General features: G+C 44.7%; 1 protein-coding gene across 1 annotated transcript in view; it reads left to right on the top strand.

Annotated features, from left to right (window-relative positions):
* The window catches only part of LOC308373013 (protocadherin-15-like), a gene marked incomplete at both ends in the record, with an annotated part of 150,871 nt that overhangs the window by 12,052 nt on the left and 121,319 nt on the right, over nt 1–17,500 (top strand). The window contains 4 exons of the mRNA XM_080848405.1: nt 2,899–2,913; nt 3,394–3,459; nt 14,726–14,886; nt 16,024–16,179. Coding sequence (XP_080704531.1) covers nt 2,899–2,913; nt 3,394–3,459; nt 14,726–14,886; nt 16,024–16,179 — 398 coding nt within the window. The remainder of the gene's footprint in view (nt 1–2,898; nt 2,914–3,393; nt 3,460–14,725; nt 14,887–16,023; nt 16,180–17,500) is intronic.

Raw genomic sequence — 17,500 nt, 5'->3', positions numbered from 1 at the left:
ACAATAAAGAAGTGTTTTCCTTAAACATTGTGCCCATTATTGTAATCTCCAAGAAGGTATAACTCTGAGAATTCCAATCACATTTTTTAAAAAATATCGTCTAATTATCGTTATCGTCAAAATGAAAAAAATATTGAGATATTATTTTTTGCCCATATCGCCCACCCCTAGTGTGTGTGTGTGTGTGTGTGTGTGTGTGTTAGAGAGAGAGGTGTATGTGCATCCTTTCCTTTTCCTCTCTGAAGAGTTTATCTGCATCAGAAAAGGCACTCCACTCCACTGCTGACTGACAAAGACTGCGGTCCCTAAGTGCTTTTAAAAGTAGGTCGATAGTGTTCTGGGAAGGCGACATGCATGCACAGCTCGATATTTTATACGTGAGCTGAGGATTTGTTTTGAACAGAAAAATAATAGAATGGGGGGGGGGGGGGCATGAGGAGGACCCCCTTACAAGACATTAAGGGCGTCCAGCTCTCTGGAATTAGAGAGGGCACCTGGGAACTGTTGATTTGTTTCGGAGGTATTGTGCAGTCGTTGCAAGCTTATGACTTTGTTTGTATTCATAACCAGCGACCAGCGTTGAGGAAAACACAAGGCTGACATTTTGGAAGGCGGAATGCCACCCTCTCTCCCTGGAGCATCAGATAGACTGCTCTCTCTCTTTCTCTCTCCCTGGAGCAGAAGTTACAGATGGAGGATGCCTTTCATTCATATTTTTTGTAATCTTTTTTTCCTCATGAGCTGCAGCAGAAAGGCAATAAACATGTGGTCAAATAGGAGTGCAATGCATCGATCGGCCAAGCTGAAGAATCCAGTGTGTGTGTTGGCGGGGTTGGGGGGTGGGGGATTGTCATTCATTAGAAGCCCTGATAGGTGGTGTGGCACAAGCAGTCATTTCTCTGTCAGTCCATGGCTTGACAGCCACCCTCCGCCTCTCACCTCTTTCTTCTGGACGGCAGGGTACTTCAATTGGCCAAAATGGGTCCATTAAGATTTTGATCAGATGTCGGGGAACAGGCAAGAGGGGGTGGGGTGAGGGTGTGTGTGTGTGTGTGTGTTTGGGGGGTGTGTGGGGGGGGGGGTATCAGCTGGAAGGTGTGCAATCAGCAAGGTGTGCAATCTGGTATCATTTCCCTGGCATGCGTGACTGCTGGTGAAAATCGCAGGAGATGTTTCACATGATACTGAGACACATTTAACAGACATTTAACATTCTCTCTGAGAATAGCCCTGAACCTGTGCTCCCTTGTTACGTCCCATGAAGGTGAGGTGTCAGTGTGTCTTTGTTGCTGTTTATTTCTCTCTCCCTGTGTGTGTGTGTGTGTGTGTGTGTGTGTGTGTGTGTGTGTGTGTGTGTGTGTGTGTGTGTGTGTGTGTGTGTGTGTGTATGTGTATCTGTGTCTGTGTCTATATTTGTGTGCGAGTTAGGGACTCATGGAGATGTTTGTGCCTACAGGCCTTTAACACTCTCCAGCAGAGCTTCTCTCTGTTCAGGTCAAGCTCAGCGCTGGCCTCTCCTACCCTCTGCCTTCCTCTCACCTGGCTGCTTAACTGCCCATACAGGATTAATGCCGTCCTGGCTCCTTCAGGTGTTGAATATGAGCCAGGGCAGAAGGAATTCAATAACTGCCTGAAAACTGAATTACTGGAGCAGGTCAATCCTGAGTAATGTTTTTTGCCCACATTTTGTGCGGGTCAGTTAATTTGGGGAAAAAAAGGAAACCCTGGCTTTATTCAGAAAGGTTTCTGCCTTGCATCGGAGCTGAGGAAAGGATAAGTGACTTAGTGCTGACGTCAGGGTGTGTTCACTCTTGTCAGGGATGGCGTTGTGAAGGCAAGGGTGAGGCCAGGATGGTCATCAATTTTTGATTAGAAGACTATCTGCCTATAGACAGAAGGAGCCAGGTGCTTGGTTGCGCAAGGAGGACTGAACCACATAAGGCAGATGGGACGGTGTGTGTGTGTGTGTGTGTGTGTGTGTGTGTGTGTGTGTGTGTGTGTGTGTGGTGTCACTGTCTCTGATAGCTCCGAGTTAACTGACACCACTGACTCATAGACAGCAGATAGCTTACGCCATGTCACTGCAGACACTCAAAGCTAATTGTACTTATGTGTGTGTTTGTGTGCTTATGTGTGTGTGTGTGTGTGTTTGTGTTTGTGAGAGTGTGTGTCTATATGTTTGAGTAAGACTCTCTGAGAGAGAGCATGTGTGTGTATTACGTGTGTGTGCATGTGAGTAAGATAGACTGAGAGAGAGAGAGAGAGAGAGTGTGTGTGTATGTGTGTATGTGTGTATGTGTGTATGTGTGTATGTGTGTGTGTGTGTGTTTGCGCGCCACATGTGTGTGTGCGTGTGTGCGTCAATATGTGTGTGTGTGTGTGTGTGTGTGTGTGTGTGTGTGTGTGTGTGTGTGTGTGTGTGTGTGCACACGTGCACGTGAATAAGATACACTGAGAAAGAGTGTGTGTGTGTGTGTGGCAGCTCCCCAGACCTCCTGAGGCCACTGATGTCACTTTTAGCTAAAGAGTGACTTGCATTTTAATTGGTCGGTGAGCTCATTGAATAAAGGCTTTTATTCATGTCCTTATCAATAGATTTATGACATTGGCCTTCAGTGGCTGTGCGAGCATTCTAAAGCCCACTGACACATTGATACTTCTTCCGCTATCTCCAGCTGTATCTCTGTGTATAAACAAGACACCTGTGATCTGACTCATTCCTTTACGCACATTAAAACGCTGCTTTAATCCGACTAATCCTTCTCTGTCCTCACTTAAGATCTTGCAGTTGCTCCTCTGATGTATTTTCAGTCTCAGTTGTTCATGTTTTTCTTCCGCTCTTCCCCTCCTCTTGTCTTCTTCACTCTCTCTTCTCTTCCGCTGGTGCCACTAACACAGACTGGCAGTATGAGGGTAAGATGGAAAGCTGTCCCCCCCCCCCCCCCCCCCCTCCCCACCGGTGTAACCCCCCCCCCCCCCCCCCAACACTCACCCTCTCCACCCTGCCTGTCTAGTCCTCTCTCTCCCCTCCATCCCTTTCAAGCTTATACTCAGCCTCCTTATCTGTCTTTATGCTCCTTTGACCCTGTTGCTTCCACTGTCCCCTGCCTGTCCTCCATCACAGGTGCTTGCTGTCAGACCTATTATGCACAAATCCACCAAGCAATATTGTTCATGATCTTGTTCAGGTCCAGCCATTGTTCATCCCTGCTTCCCCAGTGGCTATACCCCACATGTTGATTGTCTTAGTTATCCCTGCCACAGTTGTCTTTAGGTGTTAAGCCTGTGTAATCACATATAAGACCAAAGGATGTAAAGCTATAACACTGTGACCTGTACTCACTCTGATGTGATGATTTTGATGTGCTTCATTGTCACCTCTCTGATCCACAGAGTGTAAGCTGTCCCGGTCAGGGCCCCCGGCCACCATAGTCACCATTGATGAAGAGAGTCCCAACGGTAAGTACCGAGTCATCACTGCCGCCCCCCCCTGCTGGGAGGTTTGGTTTACTGATGCGTTGTCGGCCCTGTTTGGTTTGTGTGTTTGTCTTTCTCTCTCTGCGGGGCTGTGGACAGGTCAGACGCTCAGAGTTGCTTCCAGTAAATTGTCGGCATGTCATGAACAGAGAGGAGGTGTGTTTGAGATAATTACAATTGATTGGGCCTGTGTTATTTATCCTGTTATTGCTATAATGTGTACTCTAATTAGCATAATTAGCAAAAGCCATGTGTAATTGGCACCCTGGTTTGCGCAGGCTGTTTTTAGATAATGTTGCCATTGTTCAGTCACCATACCTGGGAGAAGAGGTCGGCACACCATGCTCATTCTTACATGGGCTTCCAAGTGCTAATGTGAAAGACTTATGTCTGTGCGGGGGGCAGTTTGCTTCTGTTAAGAGCTGTAGGGACAGTTGAGAAGTCCCCAGGGAGAAGGCAGCCACTGCTCCAGATGGTGTTTTGCTGTTTCCATGGCGCACTGGGCCCTATTACTGAAGCTTTCCTGTCTGCCCAGAAAGCAGTCCGCCACACTAGCGCACCGCCACACTAGCGCACCGCCACACTAGCGCGCCGCTAATGCTAGCCCACCCCATGACGGCTGTTGGGCAGTTAGTGATGCGTTTGACAGATGTGTTCGTGTTTGTGTGTGTGTGTGTGTGTGTGTGTGTGTGTGTGTGTGTGTGTGTGTGTGTGTGTGTGTGTGTGTGTGTGTGTGTGTGTGTGTGTGTGTGTGTGTGTGTGTGTGTGTGTGTGTGTGTGTGTGTGTGAAAGGACATGTTGTTTTACTGTCTGAGAGGTGCCTATCTGGATTCACCAGATATAGACTTTGGAGGATACACAATCAATTGAACTGTACATAGAAACATGGGCCCCTAATTAAATAGATGCACATCGTTGTTTTTTACGTGCAACAAAGAAGGACATTTTACTAGGGGCACGTTCATTTGGTTATTTCATAACAAGTGTATTGACCTAAGCACCTTCGAAGCTGGACCGATGCCTCATTTAGGTGTGTCTGATCAAAAAGATAGGCGTTGCATGGAAATTGATTTGAGGAGGGCATTCTACAACTTTCTTCATTGAAATGTTTCCTGCATCTTGGTTTTCAATGTCTGGCAGGCATTTGACAGCATAACAGTGAGCACTCAGTTATTAAATTGATCGATCATTTAACCCAACAAAATATGTCACCCAACGTATCTCAGTATATCGAATGGACTTTAACCAAACAAATGATAAGTGGCTTGTCATCACAGAACAATTCCTGCTGATATGGTTAGCTCAAAAGACAAATTCAACGGCACACCCACAAACTAATATGCAGTTTCCCGATACTATAGCATCCTATGAGTGCATACATGCAAATAATTATTTTTCTCAATTCCTCCATATGACTATCATTACGTCACACGCGTAGCTCACAGCTCATTGCTGTTTGTCTCTCGGTCTCTCTTGCTTTCTGTCTCTCTTTACCTGTACATGTGTGTCTATCCGTCTTCTCTGTCACTCCTATCTCTTTCCCTCTCTCTCTCTCTCTCTCTTTCTCGGTCTGCTTGGTACTAAATCCAGCTCTCCAGGGCTTATCTGTCACTGCCCAGAAGCCCTTGGGGTAGTGGAAGCATCTGTGTGGTCTGAAGGGGAATGGGAAGAGTTTTCAGCAATTAAACAGGTGGATTTGGTGTGTGTGTGTGTGTGTCTGTGTGTGTTTGTGTCTGTATGAGATGAGAGTGTGTTTGTGTTTGTATTTGTGCTTGTGGGTGTGGATGGGTGTGTGTGTGTGTGTGTGTGTGTGTGTTTGTGTTTGTGTTCATGTATTTGTGCTTGTGGGTGTGCGCGCGCGTGTGTGTGTGTATGTGTGACAGGTCATAGAGGGCTCTGGCAGGTATTTGGGAGGCAGGTTAGCTGAGTTTAATGAGTTGGCCGCGGACGTTGGCCCAGGCTCACAATCTGTTTACAGAGCACACTGCTTACTGTCAGGGCTGGAGCGTTATTCTCATTCTGAGCTCCACTCTCCCGAGTGCTGCCTTATGGGGAGGAGTCAACAGGTAATTAATCTACTATTGGTGTATTATAAACATTTTTATAAAATAATTGGAGGAGAAGAATGACATACCTTACTGCCTTCCACATGCTTTCTGCCAGAGGAAGTGACATCACATGAAGCAGGCCTCATGTACTTATATGAATGCATTGGACATTATTATGGAGTTTTATAACAGAGATAACAGAGTTGACCAGAACGTATGGACAGACAAAAAAACATATGTTTTATATACTAAAATTTCATATAATACAGAAAATAGATATGCTGTGCTATTGATATTATTGATATTAATAGAGTGAGTAAAAAAAAAATGAAAATTAGATTCAATTATCTAATTTTAATTCAAGTTCAATCTATGAACCCTGAGCCGAAGACAGTCAATATTGGATGGGGTGGGACTTATTAGGCTAATATTTTCTGTATAAATTTTGTCAAAAATACACATCAAACATTATTATTTGTTAAAGTTTAATTCAATTATTAGTATTATTCAAAACTGATTCAATAAAGACTTGTCTGGGGAGGAATAACAAAGGGTGTATCTGGGAGACACGAAATGTATCCCCAATTCTGAAATGAGCCGTGTGTGTGTGTTGTGTGTGTGTGTGTGTGTGTGTGTGTGTGTGTGTGTGTGTGTGTGTGTGTGTGTGTGTGTGTGTGTGTGTGTGTGTGTGCGTGTGTGTGTGCGTGTGTGCGTGCGTGTGTGTGTGTGTGTTTGTGTGTGTGTGTGTGTGTGTGTGTGTGTGTGTGTGTGTGTGTTTGTGTGTGTGTGTGTGTGTGTGTGTGTGTGTGTGTGTGTGAGAGAGAGAGACTGAAAAGGCAAAAGGGAGTTGGTTAACGGAGTGTTGTTGATACATTGGGGAAGTGTTGGAGCAGGTAGGTGTGTGGCTTAGCATGTATCTGCGTGTGGCTTCCCAATCATCATTGACCAAAGATAAAAAAGCACCACCCAAACCATGAAATGTAAACAGAAGACTAATCTACAGATTCTCAGATTCAGTTAAACTCCATTAAGTACAATTTACGGTTAAGGTTAGGGTAAGGGGTTGAGTTTTTTAAGGTAATGTCCAGTGAATAATTAAAAAGACTGAACTTGAAGTCTTTCTAGGCGGACTATCCAAATAAAGTGTTACCCAGGCCAGAAACAAAGGCAGCACGCAAAATGCCCAGACAATCTTTAATCCACACAAACAGGGAAAAACCCTGGCTGAGAGGCTGTAGATTATAGCAATTGATTCCCCGGCTAGAAGCTTCTCTCTCCTCTACTGCTGTATCCAGCAGCTTTTAAATGGCTCTTTATTGGGCCAGGTGCAAGCCATCTATCCATTAGCAGTCAATCAGTCTTGGCCTTAGCAAAGCCACCTGCAGAGAAGATACACAAGAAGAGAAAACACTCACATAGACAGGAAGGGTTGGCTGTGTGCAGATGACAAGCATAGAGATATAGGATAATGCTGGGTTGTGTTGTGCAAATCAAGCATAGAGATATAGGCTAATGCTGTGTTGTGTTGTGCAGATGACAAGCATAGAGATACAGGCTAACACTGTTGTGTTGTGCAGATGACAAGCATAGAGACATAGGCTAATGCTGTGTTGTGTTGTGCAGATGACAAGCATAGAGATACAGGCTAACACTGTTGTGTTATGCAGATGACAAGCATAGAGACATAGGCTAACACTGTGTTGTGTTGTGCAAATCAAGCATAGAGATATAGGCAAACACTGTGTTGTGTTGTGCAGATGACAAGCATAGAGATATAGGCTAACACTGGGTTGTGTTATGCAGATGACAAGCATAGAGAGATGTGTTGTGTGTTGTGTTGTGCCGGTGACTGAAGGGTATCAGTTCTTTGAAGGACAATGTTTACCTGCTGTCTGCTTCTCATTTCTTCACCTCCCTCTTTTAATACATGTTGACAGAATGAGATGATGGAATTGAGCTATCAATTTAATACAAAGCAATTATCCTCCTCCGTGGCAATTCAGTAACCACATCACAATCACAGTATGCTCTCTCTCTTTTTATAACATTCCTCTTCCCTCTTTTCCTCTCTACTTACACTTCTATTCCTCCATCTTCTATTTCCTCTGTCCTCTCTTTCCCTCCCTTTCTCTCTCTCTCGCTCTCTGTCAGTATCTTTCCTCCACCATTCCTGAGCGCTCTCTCTGCTTCTCCATCTATTCTATTCACAAAGTTGTCACAGAGTCGAGCTCTGGACGAAGCAGGCAAGAATGAGCTGTTTTTCCCATAATGACCTTGGTATGAGTCAGTAAATTATCTTGTAGCAAGAGTCAGGTTGTCTATATGCGGGGCAATAATTGTGACCACTGACATTTTTCTCCATAACTAAACTGGGTCACTAGCCTGGATACCAGACCGAACTTGGACCTGCCCAAAACATTTGAGGTCTGGAAGATTGGTCTGGCATTGCTCCATTGGGGAGAAATTATGCCAGACCAGAAGCTGCTCTGACCAATCAAATTGTCAGGGCGGGCTTTATACGATGATGGACAGATGATCAACCGTAACGTAATCAACCACATCTCCAAAGAGCACGTGGGTTGAATTTGTTTTCAACAAACATGGCTGCCGCTTGAGAGCTGAAATGTGGAGATTCAATTCTGTTTTAGAAGACATTGACAGAGCATTCATTTTGATAATTTTGAAAGAGGAACAGAGAAACGCGATCAAGGCATTTGTCGATCGAAAAGATGTTTTTGCCGTCCTTCCTATGGGGTCTGGTAAAAGTGTAATGTATCAGCTGGCCCCATGGTCTACGTTAAGGTCATACTACATTGCTCTGATGGTTCTAGGTACATCCAATTGAGCGAAGAGGCATTTTTTCCCCTGGTTCGGTTAAAACACGCCCCATAATCACAGCCCAATGGAGCAGTATCAGACTCATATTCTGACTAGAATTATAAGTATGACATCGTCAGACTACTGGGTCACATATTGAGAAAATGAATTGACCAAGATGATAATCCCAATCATTTTCTTTTGTTTTCAAACACCCAGTAGCTGTTCTTATCAATTCTCACCATCTAATCAGCGCATGCGAGTAAGATAAAAACAAGAGAGAGAAACTAAGATGATTATAAAATAACTCTGACATTGACAAACTTGCCTAATATCAGTCTTCAGAGTTTTTTAAGCTGGATACAGTCATTTCTCAACCTCACATGTATTTGGTTACTGTGCTCACTTCAGTATACATCTGAACATACAATCTGGCATAGTGGTTCAGGAGGTAGAGGAGTCGTTTAGCAATCAGAATGTCGCAAGTTTGATCCTGACTCCTTTTCACCAAGTGTCGAAGTGTCCTTGAGCAAGACGCTGAAATCCCATCCGCTCCTGATGCGCAGGTTGGCCTCCTTAGATAGTAGCTTCCGCCATCAGTGTGTGAATAGGTGGATGTCTGAGGCATCCATCTACAAAATGCTCAATGAGTAGAAAATGAGTACTCAATGAGTAGAAAAGCACTCTATAAATGCAGTTCATTTACCGCATCCATCCGCATGCTCAAGTCAAGCGCTGTCTGCGCCTCATGCCCCCAGATTGGAGTTGCTGCTCGCCATTTTCACCTCACGCCCTGAAGGTGATAGGACATGAATTCAAGGGTGTGTCCTCTGCATGTGGACATTGCTGTATGGTATGTGTGCGTGTAATGTATTTGTGTGTGTTTTTATCTGCATGCAATTTGTGTGTACGCGAGTGTGTGAGTGTGAGTAGGTGTGTGTGTGTGTGTGTCAACAGCAGCCCCTCTGTGGATTTGCATTGGTCATGGATGAATGTACATTGGTTGATGAATGCCTTGATTTGAAGAGAGGGAGAAGGTCAGGTTGTCTTTGTGTGTGTGTGTGTGTGTGTGTGTGTGTGTGTGTGTGTGTGTGTTTGTCCTTCTTCCTGCAGCTGTTGTAGTATTGTGCCATAATGGAGATGTCTTTAGTGGTTAAGCTACTTTCTGTGAAGGACGTGGTTTATCCATGTGAAAAACCAGGTCAGATTGAACTCCATCCTGGCTCAGCTTTGCTATCTAACTGTATGTGTGTGATTAAATGGACATAGTGATATGATTAGGATGAGTGTTAAATGCTGGGATTAGATCATAGGACAAGTTTAAATTGTCATTTGGGATAGAGACAGAGCGAGACAGACAGTGTTTCAAGGTTTTTTTTGCAGAATCAACATGAGTTGGTTGTTAGTGTTTTGCTAAAATGGTCTGTGTGCAGGGAATTTGGGTGATTTCGAGGTGTGTTTGTTTTTGTGTGTGTGTGTGTGTGTGTGTGTGTGTGTGTGTGTGTGTGTGTGTGTGTGTGTGTGTGTGTGTGTACTGTATGTGTGTGTGAGTGACTAAGTGACTGAGTGAGTGTGTGTGTGTGTGTGTGTGTGTGTTAGTGGGGTCAATTAGTGAAAGTGTGTACTGAAAGTAGGATTACTGTCTATCACCTGCCACTTCTGGATTATGTTAAGGCACCTGCCCCTTTTGTGTTCATGTCCACTGGTATATGTATGTGTATGTGTGTGTGTGTGTGTTGGGGGGGGGGGGGGGGGGGGGGGGGGGGGGGGGGGGGGGGGCGTGGGGCGTTGAAGGTGTATAGGTGGATGTATAGTGCAGTGGCAAAAACGGTTCCTTCTCCTTTAGTTTTTACCGCCTGGAGAGTGCGCCGCCGTCCGCAAATCACATCAATTCATAGTCCAGCCCCCTTACCACCTGTATAGGGTGCACACTTGCCAAACACAAATATACAAAAAAATAAATAGATTATGAAAATAGGTATTAACTCAAATGCGGCTCCTACATATATTGTGCAAACACCACAGTGACTATGGCCATGTGTGTGCAGAGCGAGCGTGTCTGGTTGCATGTTTACATGCTTGCAGAAGAGGCACTGCTTTTTTTTTATCCTCTCTCTGTGAGTCAGCTTTAGCCAGCCATTGGATTAGCATAGAACGTCATTAAGTTCAGCACTGCTCTTGTGCTGTTTTTTTTCAGCCCTAGTTGTTGTTGTTGTTGTTGTTGTTATTTACTTTCTGGTCTTATACTTCAGCATGTTGTGTTTTCTGCCCACTGCAGGCAGGGAATGTCAGGGTTAGGTTTGTTATCTACTGGCAGTGGGTCACGATGAAGCCAAGGCCACAGTTCATTGATTTTTTTCTCCTTTCAAAGGGTGAACATATGGATTAGATAGGCCTTCCCGAGAACTGCACAGCACAGGTTTTACCCCAGGAGATTCACAAGAATTAAATACAAAACAGCAGAGCCATATTCACGTGTAACGGTCTTCTTTTGCATTTCGTGAACACAAAATAAGTGTTTGTTTTGCCATGCCGTGAGCAGCAAGATCACTCATGTCGAGATGAGCTGCATGATGTTAGTTTTTACTGATTTCATTCAAAATAAATTGATTTAGCACCACATTCAGGTTGTTTGTTTGTTTTGGTTTGTTTTGTCTTTCCCCAGGAATATTGCGAGTTGAGATATGTCTGTTGATGAAAATGAGGAATTAGTTACATTATCATGTGGAGGGTTAAGCGGCGCTCCAATGGCACCCGGTGGTTTTTTGCTCTTGCTGATCAGAGCAGAGTTAAGTGCTCTTTGATTGCCACGAGAGCGGCTTTGTAATTATGCCGTTGTGTGGGTGTTTTAATGGGTGTTTTAATGGGTGTTTTAATTAGTTTTATATCCGAGCTAATAGATTTCTCTGCTTTTGTGCTCCTGGTTATTTTTGATTGGGAAGACGGTGGAAACAAGCCTCAGTACGTTTCTTTCTTCTTTTTTATTTTGAATCAGTTGTTCCTTTCCCCCTGAAATTGCTTTTTTTCCAGTTGGATTTCCCTCCCTGCGTTCCATTGCACTGGAAATGAGAAACAGGTTCAGTTCAAAGTACTGAAGGTACCAGGCCATTTTTTCCGCGCAGTTCTAAGAATCAGAACGGACGATCCGTTCAGTATTAGACTCCCAACAGTGGAGCTGTCAATGGGGCCTTTCAGGAAATGAATATCATCAGATGCTCACACTGAGGATCGTCTGGCCTGTTCCCAGAGCTGTCCTCTCTGGACCAACCCTAGCTCTGTCCACTGAAGCACTTTCATCTCTTTTAGTGGTTTTCGCTTGGTGTCCTCTGGCTGTCTGCTTAAGTCAAGTTCGGCCTGGCTGACGTGATTAACGATTTCTCCCTTACATTCCCAGTCACTAGTCTTGCTTCACTGCTGAACCTGTCACCTTTGTGTCAGGCCTAGTCTACAATGTGGCCCATTGTCATGATAACGAGGTCCAGCGTGTTGACAGAGTGGTGCAGATCCAGTGGATATCCAAGACCACCCCCCTCCCCCCGAATATCAATCGGCTTTAAACAATGCATGCATGCAACTTCACCATGTGACTCTACACTCCTTTGGCATTGCCACCAGCCTTCAGCCAACTTTCAACACTGTCTCCTCCAATCGCGTCAGCTGTGTTGCCCTGCTTTATGCTGTGTTATTTCTGAAACATGTTATTTCTGAAGTTTTTCATGGGGGTTATGTGGATTCTTATTTGGCTTTTGTGAGACTCTGGCTTTGTTTAAAGGCTCATGCTGCCATTGAGGTTCTTTCCTGTGCTGTTTTGTTTTGAGTCGCCTGACTGTGCTGTTGTATTTCAGCCTTATTTGTGATTTCTTTTGTTCCATTTGAAGCCTACCGTGTAAAGGATAATACATGTTTAAAAAAAGCCAGAAGCACATAAGTGAGAAAGAAGAGTAGATAATAGAGAAGGAGTGTAGGACAGAAGAAGATAAAGGGAGCAAAGCTGTGAAACAGGGAAGGATAGAAAAGGTCAATGTGCATGAGTAAGCGTCACACAATCAATGTGAGAACTTACATAGACAGGCAGGCACACACACACTTAAACACACACACACACACACATACACTTAAACACATTTAAACACACTTAAACGCACACTTATATTCATGGTCATGCCAAATACCAGGTGAGAAGGATTGGTAAAGTGTCACAGACACAGCCTGCTGACCTCTTTTGTGACATTAAGTAGAAGTACTCAAAGGCGCGTGTGTGCGTGTGTGCGCGTGTGTGTGTGTGTGTGTATGTGTGTGTGTGTTGGGGTCGGTTGTATAGCACAGCTTTAAAACACAAAGGCCTTGTGGAATGTGACTGTGTCTGAGTGTGTGTGGTCTTACTAATATTACAAAATAATTTTGAGTTGTGAACCTGTCTCCTCTAGTTAGAGGTTTGATTGTTAACCCTAATGCCCATGATCTTATTAGCAGTCATGAGGTAGCCACAGCCTTCTGCCATCAGCTCAAAACCCTGCCACAAGACCAATTACACACTCTTAAACCAACTCACCAGCACACACACACAGTCACACACACAAAGACAATGGTCAACATTTTTGGGAATAATTGTGTGTGTGTCTGCATACGTGTATGGGCGTGTGTGTCTGTGTGTGTGCGTGTATGCGTGTGTGTGTGTGGTGTGTGTGTGTGAGAGAGAGAGATGTGTGCACTAGCATGCTTCTCAGCAGTGTGTTGCACCTTAACTCATAGCCAAGACTGTCAATCTCATCATGAGATCAAACCCAATTAACTGCCTGTCAAAATACATTAGATCATCGGATAAATCAGTTGTTTGTTTTCGTGATTGTGTATGTGTGTCACACAGTGTGTGTGTGTGTGTGTGTGTGTGTGTGTGTGTGTGTGTGTGTTTGTTTGTTTGTTTGTTTGTTTGTTTGTTTGTTTGTGAGTGTGTGTGTGAAAACTGACAGACACTGACTCTGTGAAAGACAGTTCATATGCACTATCACACTTCACACATGCTGAACATATCCTCTAAATCATTCATGCAGTATTGGCAGTGTGTGTGTGTGTGTGTGTGTGTGTATTTTTGTGTGTGTGTGTGTGTATGTGTATTTGTGTGTGAGTGTGTCGATGTGTACTTGACCGTGTATGTGGATGTGTGCCATCATGCATAAATGAGGGTGTGTGTTTGTTGAAGCTGTTCACTTGAGCAGAAAATCAGGGAAGATATTGTTTGTTGCGCACATTATGTATGCCGGGAAGGCTGACTGTGGGCCCCTGGCTGTTTGGGAGACAGTGGGAGGACATGGCTGTTTGTGCTCTGTGTGTGTGAAGCCTGGAATCATCTAGAAGGGGATCCCCACATTACGGTGAGGGAGAGGATAGTGTCTGTTGCGCACCATTCACAGGGTATAATCCATCGCGCGTCCTGGAAAGTGAAGCTTAATGAAGTGACCAGGGGCGGGGGAGTACTCCTGCTTGTGTATTGAAAGTGGCCATTTAATTCATCCCAGGCAGATCAGTACAAGATGGCCCCTTCACTGGCTGGTGGCAGCATGTGTATAATATTTATATTTATGGTGTTTAGAAGAGAGTCTGCTTTGAAATTAATGAAGCCGGGCAGTGACTGGATCAGGGGCTAAATTGCATTCTTAAAGAGTCATTATTCAAATTCACACGTAACTAGATACTCACAGACAATCCCAGCATGCCACTCTTTCTTTCTCTTTCTTTTCCTCTCTCTCTCTCTCTCTCTCTTTCTCTGTTTCTCTCTTTCTCTCTTTCTCTCTATATGTATATATATATATATATATATATGTGTGTCTTTTTTTACTCTCTCTCTCTTTCTCTCATAAGTACACACAGGCTCACGTATGCGCATTGACTGTGTATCTCTTATCTAAAATTGCTCTTTCTCTCTTACACACACACACACACACACACACACACACACACACATACACACACACACACACACACACACACACACACACACACACACACACAGAAACACACACACACACACACACATGTGTGCATTCCTTATCTGAAATACAGAATGGAGGAAAATAGAGTGTTTTCAAAATGAATAGTTCTGTGGACTTGAAGCTCTTTGTTTGTAGAAGAGCACTTTTCAAAGACTGAAAATACCAAACTAGAGGTTTGAGCCTACTTAGGATGTCCCCCCCTCTTTCTCTCTCTATCTCAATCTCTCTCTCAATCTTTCTCTCTCTGTCTATCTATGTCTCACCCTGCCACACACACACACACACACACACACACACACACACACACACACACACACACACACACACACACACACACACACATTCACATGCTCTCTCTCACTCGTTCTCTCTCACTGTGTCTCACACACTCAGGTACAGTCCTTGTGGAGAACATGCAGATAAATGGACGAGCACAGGACCCCGACAGAACCATCTCTTTGACCCTGTTGGACAACTACGACTACTGGGTTATACTGGACCCAGCCCGACAGAGACTCTTTCTTAACAGCACCGGCAGGGTTCTGGACCGAGATGTAAGTTACAACCATGGACATGTACCCCGCTTACACACACACTTACACACACACACACACACACACACACACACACACTCACACAACACACACACACACACACACACACACACACACACACACACACACACACACACACACACACACACACACACAGAGACATACGGTAAGTCACTTGTTTGTGCAGTGGGTGGGTTAACTTGTGGCCTTGGTGTGAGGGTATTTGTGTGTGTGATAGATATTTGCTGCTGTCTCCAGCTTGACAGAGATAAAGCAGGCTTTGCTGAAACTCAGCACAATAGTAACGGTCTACCTTAAATCAAAATGATGACTCTTTCCAAAGGCAGGGCCATACTCACACACAGGTACACACACAGGTACACACACACACACACACACACACACACACACACACACACACACACACACACACACACACACACACACACACACACACACACACACACACACACACACACACACACACACAGGTACACACACCCATCCTTGCTTCATTTGTTATTATTTCTCTCTCTCTCACACACACACACACACACACACACACACACACACACACACAGAGACACACACACACACACACACACACACACACACACACACACACACATTGCGCTGCTTCTTTTGTTGTTACTCTAGGTCACTCATACATACACACACACACACACGCTCTGCTTCTTTTGTTGGTACTGGAGGTCACACATTGATCTGATTGCCGGTCTGACTGTGGTGCCCCAGTAGGATAAAGCTGTGCTGTGGGCATTTGTACTGTGGTTGAGCTGCAGGGCACTGCTAGAATGGCACCTGGGCTAGGAATAATATGCCTCTCCAAAAGATAAAAGGGAGTTGTTTGCAAATATGCACAAATATATTAGTCTGGGCAACTTTTCAAAATGTTCTCTCTCTCACACTCTCTCTCTCTCTCTCTCTTTCTCTCTCTATCTCTCTCTATCTCAGTCTGCTAATTTGACTCTATCTCCTTTCTCTGGTTCTCTCTCTCCTGTTATCCTGTGCTCTCACAATTCAATTGAGCCAAAAAACTATGTTACATTGCCAAAGCATTTCTAATTGCACAGTTGATGTGTGTAAATATATCTATATTTTTCCCCCTTCCCCCAGCCCCCATCCTCCATCACCACCATTGTTGTCCAGGTGCAGTGCACCAACGAGCTGGTGGGGACGGTGATCCTGCACGAGGTGAGGATCGTAGTGAGGGACCGCAACGACAACACGCCCAGCTTCAGGCAGTCCCGCTACTACGTGGCCGTCAACGAGGTGAGCAGCGAGTCCCGGGCATACTATATACTAGTATGAGTGTGATTATGAGTATGTGTATGTGTGTGTGTGTCTGTCACAATATCTGTGTGTGTGTGTGTGTGTGTGTGTGTGTGTGTGTGTGTGTGTGTGTGTGTGTGTGTGTGCACGCGAGAGTCACAGGTGTACTTAAGCATGCAAGCACATACAGATACACTGGACACCTGGACAGAGTGAGTGAGTAAGAGAGAGAGAGACAGAGAGAGAGAGAGAGTGGGAGAGAGAGAGTCTGTGTGTGTGTAAGAGAGAGTAGGTGTGTGTGTAAGAGAGAGTATGTGTATGTGTTGCTTGTATGTGTTGTGTGTTGTGTGTTGTGTGTACCTGTATGTATGTGAGACTGATTTTGTATGTGTGTGAGTGAGTGAGTGAGTGAGTTAGTGAGTGAGTGAGAGAGTGTGATTTCTCTAACATTCAGCCTAATACACATTCAACATGCGTCCATCTCCTGTCCATCAAATCTAAAACTGGCTTCCTCAAACAAAACACACAAACCATCTTCCTCTCTCTCTCTCCCTCCCCCTCCCTCTCTCTATCTATCCCTCTGTCTCTCACTCAGTCCCTCACACACAGAGGTAGCCACACATCCACACACTCTGAGAGAGAGCGGATGAATGTATGCCAGTGCTGAGGCACTTAGCTTAATTAAACCAGGTTCCCCAAATGCCTCTGCACGTCTGTCCTCTGAGGGATTGTTTCAGTATTGTGTCTGTGAGTGAGCGTGGTGTGTGAATGTGTGTGCGTGTGAGTGTGTGTGTGTGTGTGTGTGTGTGTGTGTGTGTGTGTGTGTGTGTGTGTGTGTGTGTGTGTGTGTGTGTGTGTGTGTGCAAATTAGTGTGTTTGTGTATGCGTGTGCGTGTGTATGTATAAATGTGTGTGTGTGTCTGTGTGTGGGTGTGTGTGTGTGTGTGTGTGTGTATGTGTGTGTGTGTGTGTGTGTGTATGTGTGTGAGACTGTGTGTATGTGTCTGTGAGATTGGTAATTTGAGCAAGAGCGTTGTTGTGCAGCGTTCTGCATTCATATAAAAGAATGTATATGTTGTGTGTGTGAATGAGTGTGTTTGGGTGTGTATTAGTATATGATTGTGTCTATGTGTATGTGTGTGAATATGAATATGTGTGTCTGTGTGTGTGTGTGAGAGAGTATGGGAGAGAGAGAGAGTGTGTGTGTGTGTGTGTGTGTGGGGGTGTGTGTGTGTGTGTGTGTGTAAGTGTGAGTGTGTGAGAGAGAGTGTGTGTGTGATTATGTGTGTGTGTGTGTGTGTGTGTGTGTGTGTGTGTGTAT

Source organism: Sprattus sprattus (assembly GCF_963457725.1).
Source record: "Sprattus sprattus genome assembly, chromosome: 12".
Classification (NCBI taxonomy): Eukaryota; Metazoa; Chordata; class Actinopteri; order Clupeiformes; family Clupeidae; genus Sprattus; species Sprattus sprattus.
Note: the sequence above shows the minus strand (reverse complement) of the source record. Positions and strands in the feature narration are given on the sequence as shown.